Source organism: Myxocyprinus asiaticus, chromosome 14 (assembly GCF_019703515.2).
Source record: "Myxocyprinus asiaticus isolate MX2 ecotype Aquarium Trade chromosome 14, UBuf_Myxa_2, whole genome shotgun sequence".
Lineage (NCBI taxonomy): Eukaryota > Metazoa > Chordata > Actinopteri > Cypriniformes > Catostomidae > Myxocyprinus > Myxocyprinus asiaticus.
This window is the reverse complement of record NC_059357.1, coordinates 21,256,978-21,278,154: the sequence shown is the minus strand read 5'-3', so window position 1 is coordinate 21,278,154 and position 21,177 is coordinate 21,256,978. Positions and strand designations below refer to the sequence as shown.

The 21,177-nt window shown below is 37.7% G+C and overlaps 1 protein-coding gene across 1 annotated transcript in view; it reads left to right on the top strand.

Moving 5' to 3' along the window:
* Window positions 1–21,177, top strand: part of map3k3 (mitogen-activated protein kinase kinase kinase 3) — a 38,387-nt gene that overhangs the window by 11,862 nt on the left and 5,348 nt on the right. The window contains exons 5-16 of the mRNA XM_051715989.1: window positions 347–446; window positions 1,663–1,776; window positions 1,939–2,059; window positions 6,369–6,502; window positions 7,053–7,126; window positions 7,235–7,302; window positions 7,429–7,524; window positions 10,966–11,127; window positions 11,272–11,420; window positions 11,997–12,128; window positions 12,641–12,770; window positions 13,745–13,922. Coding sequence (XP_051571949.1) covers window positions 347–446; window positions 1,663–1,776; window positions 1,939–2,059; window positions 6,369–6,502; window positions 7,053–7,126; window positions 7,235–7,302; window positions 7,429–7,524; window positions 10,966–11,127; window positions 11,272–11,420; window positions 11,997–12,128; window positions 12,641–12,770; window positions 13,745–13,922 — 1,458 coding nt within the window. The remainder of the gene's footprint in view (window positions 1–346; window positions 447–1,662; window positions 1,777–1,938; window positions 2,060–6,368; window positions 6,503–7,052; window positions 7,127–7,234; window positions 7,303–7,428; window positions 7,525–10,965; window positions 11,128–11,271; window positions 11,421–11,996; window positions 12,129–12,640; window positions 12,771–13,744; window positions 13,923–21,177) is intronic.

Sequence of the window (21,177 nt, the reverse complement as noted above, 5' to 3'; positions counted from 1 at the left end):
TACCCAGTATTAGAGTAATGTTAGGTGTATAACCCTAAAGGAATCTCTCATACACATGAACAGATACACATCTGTGGCATTCTCTCTCTTAGTTCTAAGACTTGTTTTGCAGTGAAAAGGGAAAGGCCTATGGTTTGTGTGTGGCTGCCAGGATAGACCACAGCTATGCTAGGTGTGCTCTCAGGAATCTGAACTCTGCAAATCCAAGTGTGCGTTTGCCTGTGCGTTTGTGTGTTTGACTGGAATTGCCGGCTCAGATTACACATCTAAAGAATGATTAGCTTCCTGTTTAATGTCTTCCCTCTGTGTGCATGGCGTGTGTGTATGTTCATATATGTTTGTGTAGGATTCTGATGTTTGGGCGGCCTGTGCAATTTGAGGAAATCCAGCAGAAAGTCAAAACATTCTTTGGTCAGCAGTTGGACTTGCATTATATGAATAATGAGGTATTGATTCACATTCAGATACACTCAACCGGACTCTCGACACTCATCTGAGGTTTGCTGTACCCTTACCAAAAATTATCTTTACTTAAGACTTTTATGTCCACTATTTTAGCCCTGTTTCTTGGATGGTTTGGAAAATTCATCTTTTCTCTCTTCGTTTAATGGTTTTTGTTTTCTTCATTAAGTATACACAATACACTGCGTGCCCAATTATTAGGCAAATTGTATTCCTCAGGATGAATTTTTAAAAAAAAAAAATTTTTTTTTTTCCTTTTTCACCCAATTTGGAATGCCCAATTTCCAGTGCGCTTTTAAGTCCTCGTGGTCACGTAGTGATTCGCCTCAATCCGGGTGGCGGAGGATGAATCCCATGCATCTTATCACGTGGCTTGTTGAGCGTGTTGCCACAGAGACATAGCACGTGTGGAGGCTTCACGCCATCCACCGCAGCATCCGCGCTCAACTCACCACGTGCCCCACCAAGAACGAACCACATTATAGCAACCACGAGGAGGTTACCCCATGTGACTCTACCCTCCCTAGCAACCGTGCCAATTTGGTTGCTTAGGAGACCTGGCTGGAGTCACTCAGCACACCATGGGATTTGAACTAGTGAACAAACACAATAATCTCAGTCAATCCAAAATGTTATTGAACCTCAAACCTTAATGTTTAACAAAGAAAAAGTGAGTTTTGTCTTTCTCAGGGATATATATGTGTGCACAATTATTAGGCAACTAAATAAAAAAAAAAAAAAATTCTCCCAACTCAATTGTTTATTCTTTACAGTAGGTGCAACAAATAAGTAACAAAAAATGACAATTAAATAACATTTAATTTCCAAAATTAAATGTTATTTAATAACATTATTAAATAACATTTAATTTCCAAAATATTCAGTGACCAATATAGCCACCCTTCCTTTCAATAACTGCCATGAGCCTTCCATCCATGGAATCTGTCAGCTTCTTGATCTGTTCAAGATCAACAATCAGTTGCCATTCACTTTCATTGAATGGAACGAGATGCAATGAAAGAGAATGGTGACTGAGGCTAACATTGTATCCCTTAAACCATATTTTTCAAAAGTACAGTTCATTTCTTTGTGTGAAACTTTGAGACTACTGCGTGCATCTTTGACGCTGGATTTAGCAATAAAGCAACTCTAAATGCTTTTGCTAAGTGCAGTTCTGCATGTTTATGGGTTTTCACACAGCTGTCTATCCCCCTGCGTAGTCAGGATGACTTGGATAAAGCCATTGATCTGCTGGACCGCAGCTTAAACATGAAGAGCATCAAGATCTTGCTGCTGACACAGGAACAAAGCAATGTGAGACTCCCAAACACAATTTAATATTATATTTCAAAATAAACCAGTTAAATATGAGAGGAAGACAAAGAATCACATTTTGTGCAGAGCAAGCATTATTGATTTACATTCATACTTATGCATGTAAATCATAAGTATGTGTGTGTGTGTGCATGTTTGCAGGCCTCTTCTCCATCTCATCACACAGTGTGTAAGCAGGTTCGTATCAAAACTTCACAGTCCACTGGTGATGTCAGCACTGCCTACCAGTCCTCAGAACCAAGAGGACGCCACCACTCTACCAGTGAGTTTGCAATACCCTATTGTTCTGTTACCAATCATAGTTAGTTGTCAAAGAGGCAGCATTTTAAGGCATTATAGGTGCTTAAGGTGGTTCAAAAAGGTAGTCATCTTAATTATGATGCCTCCTAACTACCTTGTTTTGGCCAAATTCTAATGCAGCAGTCTAAGACGAGCTAAGTGAAAAATAAATCCAATGTGGCAGACGTAAAGAAAAAAGATTATTATAAATAAACGTACATTTCATTCATACTGAGAATTATCGCAATATAGTTAATTGGAATTGAAATTGATTATTTTACCCATTTTTTGTGTGTGCCATGCATTTTTATGCTTAGAGTATCGTGCCATTAGCTTAGCAAAATGCTAACATCAAACTCAATTGAAATAAATTGTTGACTTCACCGTGAGGAACGTTACTTGTGCTGCACTCCAATGTAGAGTATTTCAAATCAATCACTTATCAAGTTCCAAGACAGTTAGGAAGCTGTCTTAAGGTCCAGGTATATTTGTTTTTTTCTGCGTTCTGTATCGGATCACGCATGGTCGACCGCATTGCCTTTCAAAGTATACTCTTTTGACCGCGAGCGAATACAAATGCATTTGACGCATGGGCACTATGACTGTTTTGTGATAGTCTTTTAGTACAGTCAATGGCAGGCGCATACTTGAGGACTGTCAACGTGTCGAGAAAATCTGGGCCGCATGCGAACAGTCTGTGCGAAATTTGCGTCACACATATACAGTGTGCGGAGCGATCAGCAACCTGAACGACCAAGTATACTCAGGCCTTTAGATGGCAGTTACCTGTGTAGGCAGTAGGCAATGAGGCAACTCAAGGTTTTTCAACCAAGATTCATTCACCACTGAACATCAAAAAACATCTCTTCTCAGCCTTTCTTATCAATCTTCTTGGGCTGGTCTTTTTCTCTTTCATTCTCTCTCTCTCTCTCTCTCTCTCTCTCTCTCTCTCTCTCTCTCTCTCTGTTGTTTCTGTAACTTCCTCTGTGAGCAGTGGGTCCTCTTCCTTTTCCTGTCCACCATCACTGGCTGCTCCACAATGGCTCGCTGGCTCCCAGCCAATCAGATTGTGAGACACTATTAGCATGGTGGACCAGTAGCCTGTTGTAGAGATAGTGTGTGTTTTAGGGGGGAGGGGAGGTTGTTACAGCTTGTGAGGGCATCTGGGGAAAAGTGAGTTCTTAAAGGCTCTGTGATCAGAGGAAAAAGACGTTTGTTTATGCTTTAAATCTCATGATTACGCTGTTTTGCTTTCAGATTATGGCCTTGTCACAGCATCAAGATTGCTTAGGATTTCGGGACTTTTTATTTCTCATTATTGCAATTGCAGAATGTTTTTCTTTGAGTTTATAAATTATCTGTATGAGTGCATCATTTCTTGTGGTCTGACCTTATGGGCAGTCCAAAACACACAAGACATTAAAATAGCCAGATGCTTTATTCGACAGGGTCATTAATGACTATTAGTGGCTTTTTTTGTAGGACTAGTTTTTATTTAATGGACTAAAATAATCTGCCTTTATTTGTTAAAGTGTATTGCTCGCTCTGACCAGCTTTGCAGAACTTCCCATAGGAATGAATGGGAGATTGCCGTGAATGGTGCGGTTTTTGAGAAAATATTCTCATAAACGGAATTTATATTATTCTTATATGGGCTGGAATGAAGTGTGACATTTTAAAGCAGATTTATCAGAAGTTTTTTGTAAAAAAATTTTTTTTTTTAAATTACACGGTAATTTGATTGAAAACTTTGGAGACTGGAAAGAGGCAAACGATTATCAAAGTCACTTGAAAAGAGAAAAATGCCATTTGATGGCGATAACACCTGATAACATCAGTGTAAGTTAACAGAAGTGCTTATAACATCTCTTAACACATTTACTACGATGCTCTGAACTCTTTATTTACTGTCACCTTTACTAAGACCTGAATCAATACATAATAAATTTACATTGTTATTAGCTTAAATTTACTTTGGAGCAAATGTAGGTGTCCTCGCTGATGTTATACATGTTCATTTAGGAATGAGGGCTGGCACAGTTTAATCCATTGCATGCTATTCTCGAGATTTATTTAAAGATTAAAAAAAGAAATCAAAAACACTGCAGCTATCCTCTCTAGGGACCTTGTGTCACTATTACAATTTACCCAGCGACAACGTTTTAAGTTTTTTTTTTTAGATAAAATTCCACTTAAAACTGCTCAAACACACATTACTCCTGTAGACTATCGTGAGGGAAAAAGCAAATGGTTGTCAGAGAAATGGGGGATGGCAACAGTTGCTAAGATAGGATTGGTCAGAAATGGTTTGAAGGCGGGGCTTAGTGAAGGGTCAATTGATACAGCCAGGGTTTGAAATGAACACCCGCCAATCCGTTAAATGCGGATAAAAATCGGCAGTGGCAGGGATCTCTGTCACTTTAGCCACTTTGGTGGGTAACGTTTTCAGGGTTTTTCCTTCATTGAAAATGCTGTGAATGTTGGGCGACTTGGAGCTGCTGCCAAAGCAAATGTAATTGTATCTCGCGTTCAGCGCTTTATAAGGACTAAATATGCCGCTCATAACTTGCGCATCTGTGTGGGGCAGAAATGCTGCCGCGCACATCAGCGTGCTCCAGAGATAAGATCGCCAGGGCTCTGGGAAAGCGCAGAGCGAACTTGCGTGATTCAGTCAGGGTTCACTCGGTATCGTGGTGGAGACCAAAACATTTATGTGACCCATTTGAATTCTACAGAGAACATTCTAGTATAAAGCTCTATATGAAAGAAGTCAAACCTTTCAAACTGCTAGACAGGCCCTACATTATAAACAGCACTGACAATGTAAAGAGGAGACAAATACTTATCAGTTTTTTTTTTTTTTTTACTACAGTAACACTAACTGGTAACTTATATATATTAGGGCAAATCTCCTAAATATATTAGGGTGTATCTCTTAGACTTTATTTTTATTACAACTTTGAAACATGTAGTTAAAGGTTTCTAAATGTGTTTAGGCTATTAGAATATTTCATTGGACCATCTTCAGCTTTGATTATGGCGGGCATTCTTCGTGGCATTGTTTTGACAATATTATGCAACGTCACAACATTTATCAGTAACAAGTGGCTTTCTTGTGGCCACACAGCTGTTTAGTCCCAATCATGTAAGTTCTTGTCACATTGTGCATATGGAAATGCTCTTAATTTCACTATTAAACATATCCGTGACTTCAGCAAGCGTTTTAGTGGTCTCCAATCACAATCATTCAAGATTGTTTTTCCGACCACATTACTTCTGCGAAGCTGAGGGTTCACCACTATCCTTCCAGGTTTTATTAATGCGTTGGACCGTTCTTAACCAAATTCCAGTGATTTAAGCAATCTCCTTAGTTGTTTTCTTTGTTTGATGCAGGCCAATAATTTACCCCTTCTGAAACAGAGTAACATCTTTTCCACGACCACGGGATACGTCTTCCGACATGGTTGTTTAAGAAATGAGAAGCTACAACTACATCAGTTAGGGTTAAAAAAATTGTTACCATCTGAAACATATTAATCAGTGCAATAATGATCAAATCATAGGCTCTTAAGTATCTGCTTATTTAAATCCAGCAACTTTTTTTTTTTTTTTTGCCCAGGCAGTTTAGTTTATTTTTTTAGAAAAGACTATCAACATAAACCTAACCACAGTAATGTAGAGCCATCCATGGTCTTACCTGTAGTAATGGCCTTATTACAAATGCCACAGTTAAACAATAGTAAAGCAATGGTAAACTTTCATATAGGCAAATACAATTTAGAATGAAGGGGTTAAAACTAATTCATGGACGAATTATTGAAAAATTTTCCTCCTGTTCTGTCGTACTCCTGTTCTAACTGGCCATGTTTGACTTCAGATATTCTAAAGGTGACTTAAATCATTAGGCCGGTGTCCTGCTAAACTCATCATTCTCGTTCAAAGAAAATGTCCAAACAAATGCATGCAGTTACAGTCTCCAGTTACCTTTATCACTTTTTGTGAGGCAGGGGACTTTGGCTAGTGAAAATGCTGAGCGGCTAGTGACCTTGGAACACTACTAGCCACAGTGGCGGTGAGCCAAAAAGTTAATTTCAAACCCTGGATATAGCTATGCAATACCTTCCTAAATACAGTAGCGTACCAGAAATCTTGCCCCTGCGTAAGGTTTGGGCGGCCCAATACTACTCGGTGTCCCATATGTCAGTGAACGTAGTTGCTTTTCTACATTGTCATACCCACTTTATGCAATTTTATGTAATATTCCTCCTGTCCATTGTCTTGTCCCTACATAGGCTCTCAAAACACTGGGCGAAGTTCTCCGCCCCCTGGTTATGTTCCTGAGCGTCAACAGCGAATTGCACGTCAGGGATCCTACACCAGCATTAATAGTGAGGGGGAGTTCATACCTGAAACCAGCGATCAGTGTGTGAGTGACACATGCACAAAGATATCCGAGTTTGCTTTAAAAACTAGAACACATTTGGTGCTTTTTAATTTATTATGATGCATTGTAGAAGTATTATATTATTTATGGTACTATTTGATGTGTCTCTTTTCCAACAAGTACTCGATATTACATAATATCAGACTCCCCTAAGCAAAAATGAATTATCATAATCATGGCATTTCGGTAACATGGCAACTTATGCAATTATTGTACTGTCCTAAAGTATTATTTATGTTGCAAACTTGCTTATCCTTACAGCCAGTATCCACTGAAAAAGGGAGCCAAATATGCAGCATAGATTTTAAATATGCAGCACAGATATCATGTTTAGAATAGATGTCAGTGTTTCTTTTGGACCAGTGAGCTGTTCCCATAGAAACACCACATACTGCACTTGTAGTAGGAGTTCAAGCAGTATGAGAGAATTTCAAGTATACACATTGTACACACCACTGCTAAAAAGGCATACAATTAACTAAGCAGCTGTTGTGCCTCTAGAGTAAATTTTATTTAAATATTATATTTAAAGGTGCTTGATCCTTGGAGCAGTGCTGAAAACTCCGTGTCTGGCAGCTGTCAATCCCTGGACAGCAACTCTGACAGGTGAGATGATCCTGACGAGTACAATATGTGATGTAGTGTAATGATACTGTAATTTTAAGGGCCTTTCAATGTGGTATTTTCCAATTATTGGTCTTTCCTGTCTCATAGCCCCTCACTCAGGAAGCAGCGCACACACAGGGTTAAGAGTTACTCTGACAACCGGCAAGACTGTGCAGGTGCATGTCAATGCAGATGCCACTGCAATCAACAAAACTATTGATAAAGTTCAAAAAATTGAAAGATCCACTGAACTTTCACCCAATTTTTCATTCCACTCTACCCCTCCCTCTCTCCTCTTTTAGACCGGGAAAACCACGTATATGATAAGGTTGTGGGAAAGGGAGGGACGTACCCTCGGAGGTATCACGTGTCCCTGCACCATAAAGACCACAGTGAAGGTATGAAATGCAATATGTATACATAAGGGCTGGGTGATGTATTGAATATTTACAGTATATTTTGCTGGCGACGTAAAAGTAACAACATTATGAATTTCACAATGATTTTAAAGCAAATTTTTTTGCCATTAATTTTCTTAAAGAGCATATAATCAGATTATTTTGCGATCCTTCCTTGTCTTGTGATTCATGAGTATGAGAGTGTTAAAACAGGAATCTTAAAATAGAATATAAATCTGACTTGTGTAATTTCTGCGCCACTAATGCCACCAAACAGAATTGCAATGATAGTAGGAGTGTAACGGTACATGTATTCGTCCCGAACTGTCACGGAACTGACGTCACGGTTCGGTGCATGCAGTCAGATGAAGAATACATCCACACTCCAATCCAGAAGGGGCCGTGCGCGGTAATGCAACGCTGTTTGCTAACTGCCACAACAGGAAAAAGAGCAGAAGAAGAAGAGACCATCTATGCACCAAAACAAGAATGGCTTCTCCTAATGCACAAGTTTTATTTTTCATTATTCTATTTATTTTGTACTTTTATAACACACGAGATGCTTTTCAGTTTTGTAACTGATTCTGACCAAATACCTTTTGTATTTTATCAGCCCTACAAAAAAATATGACCTATGCAAGAGTGCATTTTAGTGTTTACTGCTTAGTGCTTAATACACTAAAGGAGGCTGTACTGTACCAACTACCTCAGAATATGTTCAGAATAAATGAAAAGAAACCTAGCATTTGGGCAAGTCCAAGTGAATTTTACTTGCCCAACCGGACAAGTTGTCTGATTGAAACTTTAATAATGACAAAAATACCATGTTTATTTGTGATTTTAGCGTATGACTGTATCACTTATTTAAAAAAAATATATATATCCTGCTGTTGAAAATAATCTACAGTGTCTGAAATTCTGCGTGGGATTCTGAGTATTGTCTTTGTATTAATTCCAGAATCTGCGCGAATACAGGAAATATGCTTTTGCGCGTCCTTCTCCCTCTCTCTCTCGTGCAGCAGCGCTTGTTGAATTTGGTGTGAGCACGCAAAATGGACGCATTTTCTTCGACATGCGAATGTCATTGTACTGCGCCTGTGTTAAGAGAGCTATGTGATAAAACTATCACACCTATTTATAAACAACAAAGCTGTCAAAATTGCAAGCGCGTAACGTCGGAGCGATCCAGGATTGCAGCCTTTCATATCATGGCACTCCGTCATAAGTCATAATGCAACACCTTTGACAAGAACTGCAGAAATAGCAAACATTCTTTGTGTAATGCTGCAAGATGAAGAGAAACTTTGAAACACCTGTTACATCTCTCATCTCCATCTCTCTTGAGCTCTTTCTGACCTATACAGGTGTTCTCTGCCATGTGAATCAGTCAATTTTAATATGTAATAATATACAAACATAAAAATAAAATGGTAATATAAACACTATAATATTAACAATATACGTAAAATGAAAATATATTATCTGTCTTTAAAATACATGGGTCAGTCAAAAATAAGGTTGGAAAATGGAAAATATACATAATCTAAAAAAATTTAATAAAAAAGAAATCTTGGAACTGTAATACTATACTATATTTATATTTGTTTCATGTGGTTTTGAACATACCAAACACATTGAACACATCCACATTTTTTATTTCATAACTAAAATGTCAGGTCATACAACCAAGTAAAAAGTAGTATCATATTTTTCTTACAACTTATTCAATTTGTTTTTATATTTTATTATTTAAATATATATATAAAAAATATTTGTTAAGGTAAAAGTAATTTAACAAATACTATTAATTTTTATGTCATGAATATATTTTATGAATATAATTTTTTTGGTGGGTTGTTCCATCTGACATTTGATATCCTGCTGGGACATGCCAAATGTCTCTGTTTTTTTCAGGGATGTAAGACATGTTTCTAGAGAGGACATGTTAAGTGTAAAAATGTGGGGTTGATTAATTTTCATATGTTGATAAATCTTCAATCTTGATAAAAGTTCACAGTTATGTTATTTGTCAGTGACCCACATACAGTATTTAATAAACAGGGTACTTTCTCAGGATTCGTTAGAATTGTAATGTTTTTGTTAACATTAAACAGCCATTTTTTGTGCTAATTTTAGAAAACACATAAAAAATAAAAAGGACAAGTAACTTTTTTTACCTGGAGAAGTGAATGACCAATTTACTTGTCCGAAGGACAAGCACATCACAGTGCTTTATGTCGAGCCCTAGCTCATCTAAAACACAACCATTCCATCCAGTTTTCCGAGCTGGGAACAAAAACCGCAGCTGGAGATGGAGAGGGGCCTTCCCGACTTAAATTTTTTTTATTTTATTTATTTTATTTTTTTTTACATTCCGATTCCAATGTCTGAATATTCTTAAGAATTAAAAGTTCATTGCTCTTTGAAAGGGTGTACTTTCATTATTATGCTATTACATTATCATTATATCAGTGGAGTAAAATGGTCTTAAAATGACAATAATATCGTTTATCACAATTATTTCTGGGACAATATATCGTCCAACAAAAGTAGTTATTGTGACAGCCCTATCCATTTCAGTGAATTGGTTCAAAACTCTGATTCAATGATTAATTTCCGTCAACCATCAAAAATGTTCACGAAAGTCACTGCAGGCATTTTTTTAAATATTAAATTGTTTTAGTAAAAATATATATAGGAGAATGTTGCTGTTTATTACTATTTATTGTTATATTGGTGCATGAAAATGAAAACTATTTTATCTTGTTCTTCCTTGTGTTCATTTAGTGAAAAACAGTGTGAGATAAAAAAAATGCCATTTTCTTTTTTATTCGATTTTTACTGTATTTAACGTATTGCTTTAAACATTTTGAGAAAAAAAAAAAAAACACACACACCCTTTTAAGCCATTTAGAGTAAATTCATAAATTTGGAGATGTATATATTGAGTATCGTCAAAAGGCTGAAAATGTTGAGTAAATTTTTTCATTCAGCCCTAGTAAATACTTAAATTTACAGTTAACCCCTGATGGGCCTAAACATACATGCTTATACACTCACTTATCACTTTATTAGGAACACTATGGTCCTAATAAAGTGCCCGATGTGGTCTTCTGCTATTGTAGCCCATCTGTCTCAAGGTTCGATGTGTTGTGCATTCTGAGATGCTATTCTGGCACTAACAATCATGCCACGGTCAATCACTGAGACCTAATTTTTTTCCCCATTCTGATGGTTAATGTGAACATTAATTGAAGCTCCTGACCTGTATCTACATGATTGTATGCACTGCTCTGCTGCCACACTATTGGCTGATTAGATAATCGCATGAATAAGTAGATGTACAGGTGTTTCTAATAAAGTTCTCAGTGAGTGTATATTCCTTTTGTATGGCAGTTTGACGGTTCCTGCAACATTATAATTTATTATGCTCATCTTCAGGTCGACGGACGTTTCCACGGATCCGCCGGCCCCAAGGTAACCTATTTACGTTGGTGCCGTCACGCCGATCCCTGAACGGTAGTGAGGAGAGTTTGGGGAGCTGGCAGCTGGTTGATGCACAGGCCAGACTCCGCCCACAGGACCGTGCAGTCCCTTATAAGTGTGAGTGTGATTTAGTTTATAGATTTTGATAGTGTTTAGTTTTCTTGCAGTATATAAGTGGTTTAAGGATTGTTTGGATCTACAGTATTTGAAATGATCAGTTAATTTGTTTATAATTGTATTTTTATATGTGCATGTACGTAGCCCCTACAGCTCCAGTGACATGGCGTAGAGGGAAATTGCTGGGTCAGGGTGCTTTTGGGAGGGTGTATCTATGCTATGATGTAGACACAGGCAGAGAACTTGCAGCTAAACAGGTTCATTTTGACCCTGCCAGTCCAGAGACCAGCAAGGTAACAAACACACACATGTTTACTATAGACTAAACCTAACCCTAAAAGAAAACGTTTTACATTTTTAGAATGAATTTTTGGAATTTAGAAAAATGTACACACACACACTTTTCTTTTTCTATTCTTTTTTCTCTTCTGTGAGATTACCAGCATATTTTTTTCTCTTGATGTGGTTCCTGTCTTTCTTTCTCAAACTTTTCCCCCACTCTTTAAATCTTTCCTGTCGACCATTGCAAAAACATGCACTGTCACTTCCTGTATCTGTGTGTGTGATTGTGTGTGTTGGCCAGAGGGGGTTACAGGGCAAAGGGAATTATGGTAGTCTAACATTGCATTTCTCATAGCTCATGCCCTCACTTAACACAAACACACACATGCTTGCTCACACACTCAAAGGAAACTCTCTTAACACCAAAAACCCCTCAGAGGACTATTTGGCTTTTGTGGGTGGTTGTTTCAAATGTTTTCAGTAGATCTTCCACCAACATGCCCAGTCATCTCACTCATATCCCCCTCTAACCGCCCCTCTTGGCTTAGCTGTGGTCATGTTATGACTCTTGCCCCCATTTTCTGCAGGAGGTAAGCGCACTAGAGTGTGAGATACAGCTGTTGAAGAACCTGCACCACGAACGAATCGTGCAGTACTACGGTTGCCTTAGAAACCACAATGAGAAAACCCTCACCATTTTTATGGAATATATGCCAGGGGTGAGTCTGGATGAGCATTGGCTCATCAAATGTTTTGGAAACAACAAGAATTAGACTTGTTGATGCTTAATAATGTCTTCTTGGCTCTCTGAAGTACTGGAATTCTGATTCGTCAATCAGGGCATTCTGCAGGCAAATATTTTTATTATGACTATTAAACTGTATAATTGGGCATGCTAGTGTTACGGCTTTCATATCGTTCCATGTTCTCTTTCTTCTTGCATTAATATAGGTAACAAAATACAATAATTTCAACTTGATCAATATTTCATTTGGAAAGTAGCCTTGTAATAAGCAGAATAATGTACAGTCTGCCTGTCATTTTTGCTAAATAAACCCCTTAAGGATGGTACAGGACCTGATCACGCTGTCTGGGCTTGTTTTGGCATAATTACAAGCTGACTGTACTTTATCCCTACTTATTAAGGGTGATTATAAAATAGCACACACCTGTTAGGTAACAATTTTGTGGCCATGATGACTCACTGTTCTTGTGACCTTTCTCCCCTCAGGGCTCAGTCAAAGACCAGCTGAAGGCCTATGGGGCTTTGACAGAGAATGTTACACGCAAGTATACCAGACAGATCCTGGAGGGCATGTCCTACCTTCACAGCAACATGATAGTCCACAGGGACATCAAAGGTACCATCTAGCATTAGACCTCACATAGACCCTGTTTACAACAGGTATTAAGATGCGTCTCGGGTGATCCGATCATGTGGTCATGCTTTAAATGGGGTCTAAAACGTTTTGTGATCAGATCACAAAAACCACATATGAATGTGGTCAAAAACGCATGTGACAACATAACAATTGAGGTGTAAATGCTAATCCATCCTGAAAGCATCCTGGACAGCAGCGAAGTGCCACCCCTCACCTGTCAATCAACCGCTGCGCTAAAACAAGTGTTTAAACTTTGCCAGTTACGATCAGTTTTAAAAGGAAAAAACTGTCTGATTGGAAAATTTGAAAAAAAACGGATACATATACAAGCACAAGAACTTCATGGATCTTTGTCAGTTTGTCTGAAATCAACACAAATGAGAAGCACGAACATCTAAAGCTCTTTTAGTACAGGTAATCCACTGAAATAACAAAGAATTCTGCTTGAAATTTTGCATTTGTGTTTCGATTACATTTCAGATGCATCTGCGAGAAACAGCGTGCCGTTTCTTTTGTGCTTTCTTTGTCTTTTCTGACATTGCTGCAAATTTTTATCATATAGTAACACACTGACATTGTGATTAATGTATGTCATCATGAAACAGAGACCCTCCCCTTGAAATCCAAACACAAATGGTCACAGGAGATGCATTTAAGTGACAAGGTGTGAACAGTGATGTGTCTCACCTGACCACATGTGATCAGATTACCCGAGACGCATTGTAATACCAGGTGGAAACGGGATCAAAGTCACAGACTGTAGTTTTTCCTTTAAAAATTGGCTGTGCAGCCTTTTTAAACAATTTTAATAGCAAGGAAACATAAGCAAAATCCTATTGTCCCCAAAATACATATGCTGTTTCAAGTAAATTCAAGCTTTGATAGTTGCTGAGTATTGTGAGATGCTATTGCATAATAACTGCTCTCCCTCCTGCTAATGGCGGTGTGTTTAGGTGCCAACATCCTACGAGATTCAGCCGGCAATGTGAAGCTGGGAGATTTTGGTGCCAGTAAACGGCTTCAAACTATTTGCATTTCCAGCACTGGGGTGCGTTCTGTAACTGGAACACCATACTGGATGAGTCCAGAGGTTATCAGTGGAGAGGGGTACGGGAGGAAGGCAGATGTCTGGTGAGAGTAATTTGAAATTTATACACACATCTTTATAATGTGATATTTTAGGTTAGTGGTTTTCAACTAGTTTTGCTTCATGATCAGTCAAGTGGCGACCCAACACGGTACCAAAATTGTTTATTGTGCAAAATGTAAACACAAATGTCAAACATCGAAATGTATTAATATTTTCATGAACTACATAGGCCCAACAATATGCAAAATTATTAACAAGGCATAAGCTACACTGTAAAATATGTTTTTAGGTAATCAAAACAATTTGCTTAATGTGGTAGCATCAGAATTAACTGGTTTTATTCAAGTCAAAATTTGTATTTAATCCAACTGAAGTCATTTTTAAGGGTTGGATCAAGTAGAAATAGATCCTTTAGGTAACAATTGCAGGTTACCATTTTTCAGTGTGAATACTAAAATGTACTATTTTGTAAATGCATAAACAATCATATTATGATGTACTGTACCACCCTAACATACAGTATGAAACAAACACTTGGCTAAATATTGCATTAATATTAGCAATATTACCAAGTTAATAATGAATTTGCAATAAAGCCTATTTGTTTTGCTATCCTAACTGTTCATGATTATATGGTTAGTTGCATTTTAATATTTAGCATTATTTTCCCCTGCTAACTGCAACACTATAAGAACAGACCTGCAACCCATCAGTTGAGAAACACTATTCAAAGTTCCAAGAGATTGAGAGTAGAAGATTATGGTTTATTGCATATTGAATTTTTTTTTTGCATGCTTTGGAACAGCATTTTTCATCTTTAGTCATGGGAACCTAAAAACTAAATACTTCCAAAAAGTTCATCGCTCTAGAATGGGGAAAACTGGGATTTGTTAGAGTGAACTTTAAATAGTGTGATGCTTAACATCTGGGCTGCAGGTCTATTCTGATAGGGACAGCAGGATAAACAATGCTTAATGCAAATAATAAAAGGAAACTCACAATATAATGCATAGTAAGGACAGTAAAATAAATAAGCTTTTCAACTTTCAAACGGGTGGAGAATACACTTCCCATATCTTTTGTTGTCATCAAAGGCTACGCATTAATTCAAATTCTACCTTGACTATTTTGACTGATTTATCTGTTACATGGTTGTGAAGGATTATCCTTCACCTATTTTAAATTGACATTAATTTAACTTTGTTTCATTGTTGTTGTTTTTTTTATTTGTTTTGTTCGTACTCTTTTTCTTTATTTGGTTTAATTGTCTTGTTATTGTGAGAAGTTTTTGTGGTTTATGTGTTTGATTAATTTGCCTTACCTGTGTGGAGACTGAGGGGTCCTGAGCTTGGACTGGAGGAGGGCCATGGATTGAATTACTGGACTAATTAACATAACTGTCCTTTGTACTGGCCTGTTTTGTGCTCTTTTCCACCTTGGTGAAGGGGGAAGGTATGTGAAGGATTATCCTTCACCTATTTTAAATTGACTTTGTTTAACTTTGTTTTATTGTTTTATTTGTTTTGTTCATACTTTGTTTTCTTTATTTGGATTAATTGTCTTGTTATTGTGAAATGTTTATGTGGTTGATTAATTAGCCTCACCTGTGTGGGGCCTTTTTAAAGGACCATGGTCATGTGCAGAAGGAGAGAAGGCAATCAAGATGGCTGTCAGCATGCAGCAGTCTGTTTGTCTTTTTAATTAAAAGCACTTTTTATTTACTTATCCATCATTTTCAAGTTTCAAGTTTTAATTGAAGGGTAGAGTATGAGGCCAAAATTTCTGCTTATTCACAATGGTGAATATGGTTAATAATACTAATACAATATCTGGCCCAATGTTTGTTTCACTGGGTTAGACTGGTCACACTCATTGTTTAAGCAGTTGTAAAATTGTAAATGTTCCCATTCATCCTATGCCATTTAATCATTTTGCATATTGTTGCAGTTCATGGGAATATTCATAAAGTTCAATATTTGATTTAAGCTACCACCACTGGAGTCACAAATTCGAATCCAGGCTGTGCTGAGTGACTCCAGCCAGGTCTCCTAAGCAACCAAATTGGCCTGGTTGCTAGGGAGGGTAGAGTCACATGGGGTAACCTTCCCGTGATCGCTATAATGCGGTCCGCTCTCGGTGGGGCGCGTGGTGAGTTGTGCGTGGATGCCGCGGATTGAGGTGAGTCATTTCACCACCACTAGGTCTTAGAGCACATTGGGAACTGGGCATTTCAAATTGGGGAATTTTTTTTATTTTTTTTTATTTAAGGACATTGTTGTTTTCTTTTTTTGTCAAACTATTTTGGTACCGTGTTTGGTCGCTGCTTGATGTCCAAAGTAAAATCTAGGAAAACTGAAGCAAAACCAGTTGAGAACCACTGATGTAAACCATATATTGAAAGGAATGCAATCAAATATGAATCATTTAGATGCTGCACTCATCCAACCTATTGGAACATATTTTACAATAAGTTGTTTATTTTCAGCAGTTATGCAGGAACTAAGATGATGAAATTGTGACCTTAAATGTGATCTATGTGGCATGGAGATATTTTTGGAGCTAAAAAGTCACATACTTTAAATATACAGATCTATTTTTAATGAGCCAAAGATAGAATGAGGGTAAAAATAAAAGCAAAAAAAGTAATGTGGCTATTTACACTTAAGTACAAGTAAAATGGAGCACACTTGCACAGATACTTAGGCAGTGGGAGTGGCTTAAGCTACTTACTGTTCAGGGATTCCCCAGGATAAACTGAATGGACAATCTCCCGTCAGGTCAGGGGAGCATTATGATTAGCTGAAAGTCAGCTTGAAAGAGTGAGCTAGAAAGTTTGTAGTTCTCCGAGTCTGCAGAGAGTTCTTTGAGTTCAACAACATCAGCCACTCTTAAGCAGAGCTTTATAGCATCTCACTGCCTTAAAAAAAAACCTACACACACAAACACAGACCTCTCTCTGGTTCTATCAGTATGTAGTGGTAAAGCCAGCAAAAACACACTTAATTATCAACAGCACTGAAGGGAAAAGTTTCCACCAAAACATTCCTGTGAAGTTTCCATACTCGGAGTGCAAGCTTTGATAGGCTTAATGGATCAAATGCCTTTCACATTTATGTACAGAATGCATTTGCCTTCATAGCAGATTAAAATAACTTATTTTAATATTTCACCTGGAATCTACTTTGGCCCCAAAAATTATTTGGACACTTAAGTTATGCTTTAAAATGTATAAGTGCTTTTGCATTAGAAAACAAGCCATCAAACCAAGTTGCATTTATTTTAAAGAATCATAGCATAAGCACACTTTTCAAGCAAAACATTTCAGAAAAATATTGTTAGGTTTTAAATTCTGATGAATTATGGACAATTGATATACTGTTTAAAATTAAGAATAAAATGTATGTGGACACTTGGAACATGTCCATAGTTAATGTGATTAACTACATGTGTGGTTACTCTACTAGGACACCTGTTAGAACTTGAGAGGAATTGACTTCATACATCCTCTAAAATGACCTTGAGACCATTTTGTCAAAAGTCATTGCAAAAATGTATCTGAAAATTTTAGAGGTAGACCGATATATTGATTTTACAGCTTAATTGTTGCAAATAGTTGTTTTTTGGAACAATTGGTTATCGACAAATATATGTGCCGATGATGTTTAAAATTGTTTTCTTTTATTATTCCTCACGCTGGAGGGTTCTACAGTGTAACCGCAGCAGAGGTGAAATAAAAACAATCACCGATACCTCGGGGATTTGCTGTACCTAAATCTTTCATCATTGACCGTATTCATCAACATTTTTGTTTTCTCTTCAGTGCATATTTTGTTATTTTGATTGGATAATTAAGTGTTTTAAAATGAAGCGAAGGGATGCAAAGATAAATGTGGAATATGTGGAAATAATTTCATATCTTGTGAATAATTAACCTTTTTCCTCATATAATCTCTTCTGTTGAATATATAAGCTATTAAAAGCAGTGCCCGACGGATATATCGGTCGGCCAATATTAGCCTTTCACTGATATATCGGTATCGGCGTATATTTTACCGCTATGCGCCGATATGAAAACTTTTTTTCAGAACATATAATGCAGAAAACAATGCTTTAGAATTGGTGTCATAGCAGAGTTTGTCCAGCAGAGCGTGCTCCGACTCACAGTAAGTTGTTAACTAGTTTGTTAAATACATACTGGAAATTTAATAACAATGACCCCACCATTTTTCCCTTTTCAATATAACTAATATAATGTTAACCTTGTCCCTGACAACCATGTCACTCATGTCTGTTTGCCAGCTATAGTTTGTCAGTGCAGTCTGTAATGTAACATTGAAAGGTAAACATCAGAGCATCTTTTTGCAGCTCAGCAGACAACGATGTGGTGGTGGATTGTGTCTGGTGAGTGTTAATTTCATGCTATGTTGTTACTTAGTTGGTGAGACACTTCTGAGTACCTTTGTATAGTCATATCGGTGAAAAATCCACATAGAAAAGGTCTGTTTTCATTCCAGCTTAAAAATTAAATATATCGGCCACCATATCAGTAATCGGTGAATTTTTCCTCTCTAAAATCGGTATCGGTCTCAAAAATCCCATATCGGTCGGGCTCTAATTAAAAGCTTAATTTGGTAAATACTTAAATATAGCTCATTGTAATGGACCCAAGTCCCCGGTGTATTTCGAGCTTGTTTATAGTTAAAAGTCCCACATGATGCACCAAATCTTTTCAGTTTTTTGGGTTGCTCCCGACCAAAGATTTTCCTAGTCGGGGGCCTGGGTAGCTCAGTGAGTATTGATGCTGACTACCACCCCTGGAGTCGCGAGTTTGAATCCAGGGTGTGCTGAGTGACTCCAGCCAGGTCTTCTAAGCAAACAAATTGGCCCGGTTGCTAGGGAGGGTAGAGTCACATGGGGTAACCTCCTTGTGGTAGCGATTAGTGGTTCTTGCCCTCAATGGGGCGCATGGTAAGTTGTGCGTGGATTGTGGAGAGTAGCATAAGCCTCCACATGCTGGGATTCTCCACGGTGTCATGCACAGTCTGCCATGTGAAAAGATGCGCAGATTGACTGTCTCAGAAGTGGAGGCAACTGAGACTTGTCCTCCACCACCCGGATTGAGGTGAGTAACCGCGCCACCACGAGGACCTAATATATACACACACACACACACACACTCTACCGGTCAAAAGTTTTGAAACACTTATTCTTTATTATAATGTTTTTATCTTCACATTTTAGAATAATAGTAAAGTCATCAAAACTATGGAATAACATAAATGGAACTATGGGAATTATGTTGTGACTAAACAAAATCCAAAATAAATCAAAACTGTGTTATATTTTAGCATCTTCAAAGTAGTCACCCTTTGCCTAGAATTTGCAGACATGTACTCTTGACATTTTCTCAACCAACTTCTTGAGGTATCACCCTGGGATGCTTTTTAAACAGTATCGAAGGAGTTCTCATCTATGTTGGGCACTTATTGGCTGCTTTTCTTTATTATTTGGTCCAAGTCATCAATTTGAAAAACTTGTTTTTTTAATAAAATTTTAGTTTTCTAATGAATTAAATTAATTTGGTGGCACAATTATATTTTTGTCTACAAAACTAATTTCGAACATTTAAGCATACACCTTCAGATCAAAAGATATTTAAGATCATGAGAAACATTTCAGTCAGGTGTTTCAAAAGTTTGGACTGGTAGTGTGTGTGCTTGTGTGTGTATGTATGTGTGTGTGTATATATATATATATATATATATATATATATATATATATATATATACATACATACATACATACATACATACATACACACCTACATATTAGGGCTGCCTCTGACCAAAGATTTTCCTAGTCGACCAGTAGGCGTTAGTTTAAGCCATTTGTCGACTAGTTGTCCCATGTTTATGATATTAATTTAATTACTTAAATATATTTTTTTGGGGGGGGCATCAGAAAATGGTTTGAGTTCCAGGGCTGAGAATGTTGTAAGTACCATTGCTAACACTGTTCTACATTACAGAGAAATACTAAACTGTAATAATGAGCCTTTAAAATATACATTTTACAAGCGCATGACGAAGCAAGCTGCAGCGACACCGGCAAAAGCAGTAATGATTCTCAATGTGTCGGATAAACCAGCAAGGAGACTGTCTGAACATTTTTTTAATTTATAGAGAGAAATGCACATTAAGGTTGTGCCGACAGACGATGATCTCGGGGATCGACGATTAGAGTCAGAGTGATCGCCAATAGCTGATGCCTTTGACGATGTCAAGATGATATTTGGCTTGTTTTCCCATTAATGTATTAAATAATTATTATCATTATTATTGGGCTATTATTATTATCAAATTAATATTACAAATAATTTGTCCATAGACACACAGACACTCGCTTGAAAAAACACACTTTATTATATTATAAAGAACAGCCGTCTATACGCTTGTATGACACGCTGTTTGTACGGAGGCTTGCAGTCTTGTGGAACACGTGCATGTAAAAGGTTCTCACTCTTTTTTTGATTCTGTCTAATGAATTTTTGTTGTTGTTGCAAGAACAGTATCATCTATGAGTGCTGCAAATGACCTCAGACATCTCAGCTCAGGGGGTGCTTTGAGTTCAGATCGCTTTATTTCCACAGAGCAGTTCCTTGTGACCACAACTCTGCAGCCTAGTCCACTATCATCTCCACTATTTTGAGCATGTTCAGCTCCAGGTTGTTTTGAATCCAGTGAGCCAGCCATTCAACCTCTCTTTTGTATGCAGACTCATTGTCATCTTGGATGAGGCCGATGACAGTAGTGTTGTCTGCAAACTTCAGGAGCTTGACAGAGGGGTCCTTGGTGGTTCAGTCATTGGTATACAGGGAGCAGAGTAGTAGGGAGGGCACACATCCCTGGGGGGCACCATTGTTGATCGTACAGGTGCTTGAAGTGAATTCCCCCAGTCACATTAGCTGCTGCCTGTCCGTCAGAAAGCTGATGATCCACTGACAGATAGACGTGGGAACAGAGAGTTGATGTAATTTAGTCCGGAGAATAGCTGGGATGATGGTGTTGAAAGCCAAACTGAAGTCCACAAAAAGGATCCTTGCAAATGTCCCTGGTCTGTCCAGATGTTGCAGGATATGATGCAAACCCATGTTGACTAAATCATCCACAGACCTGTTTGCTTGACAAGCAAATTGAAGGGGATCTAGAAAGCGTCCAATGATGTCCTTCAGATGGGCCAACACCAGTCTCTCAAATGACTTCATGACCGCAGACGTCGGAGCAACGGGTCTGTAGT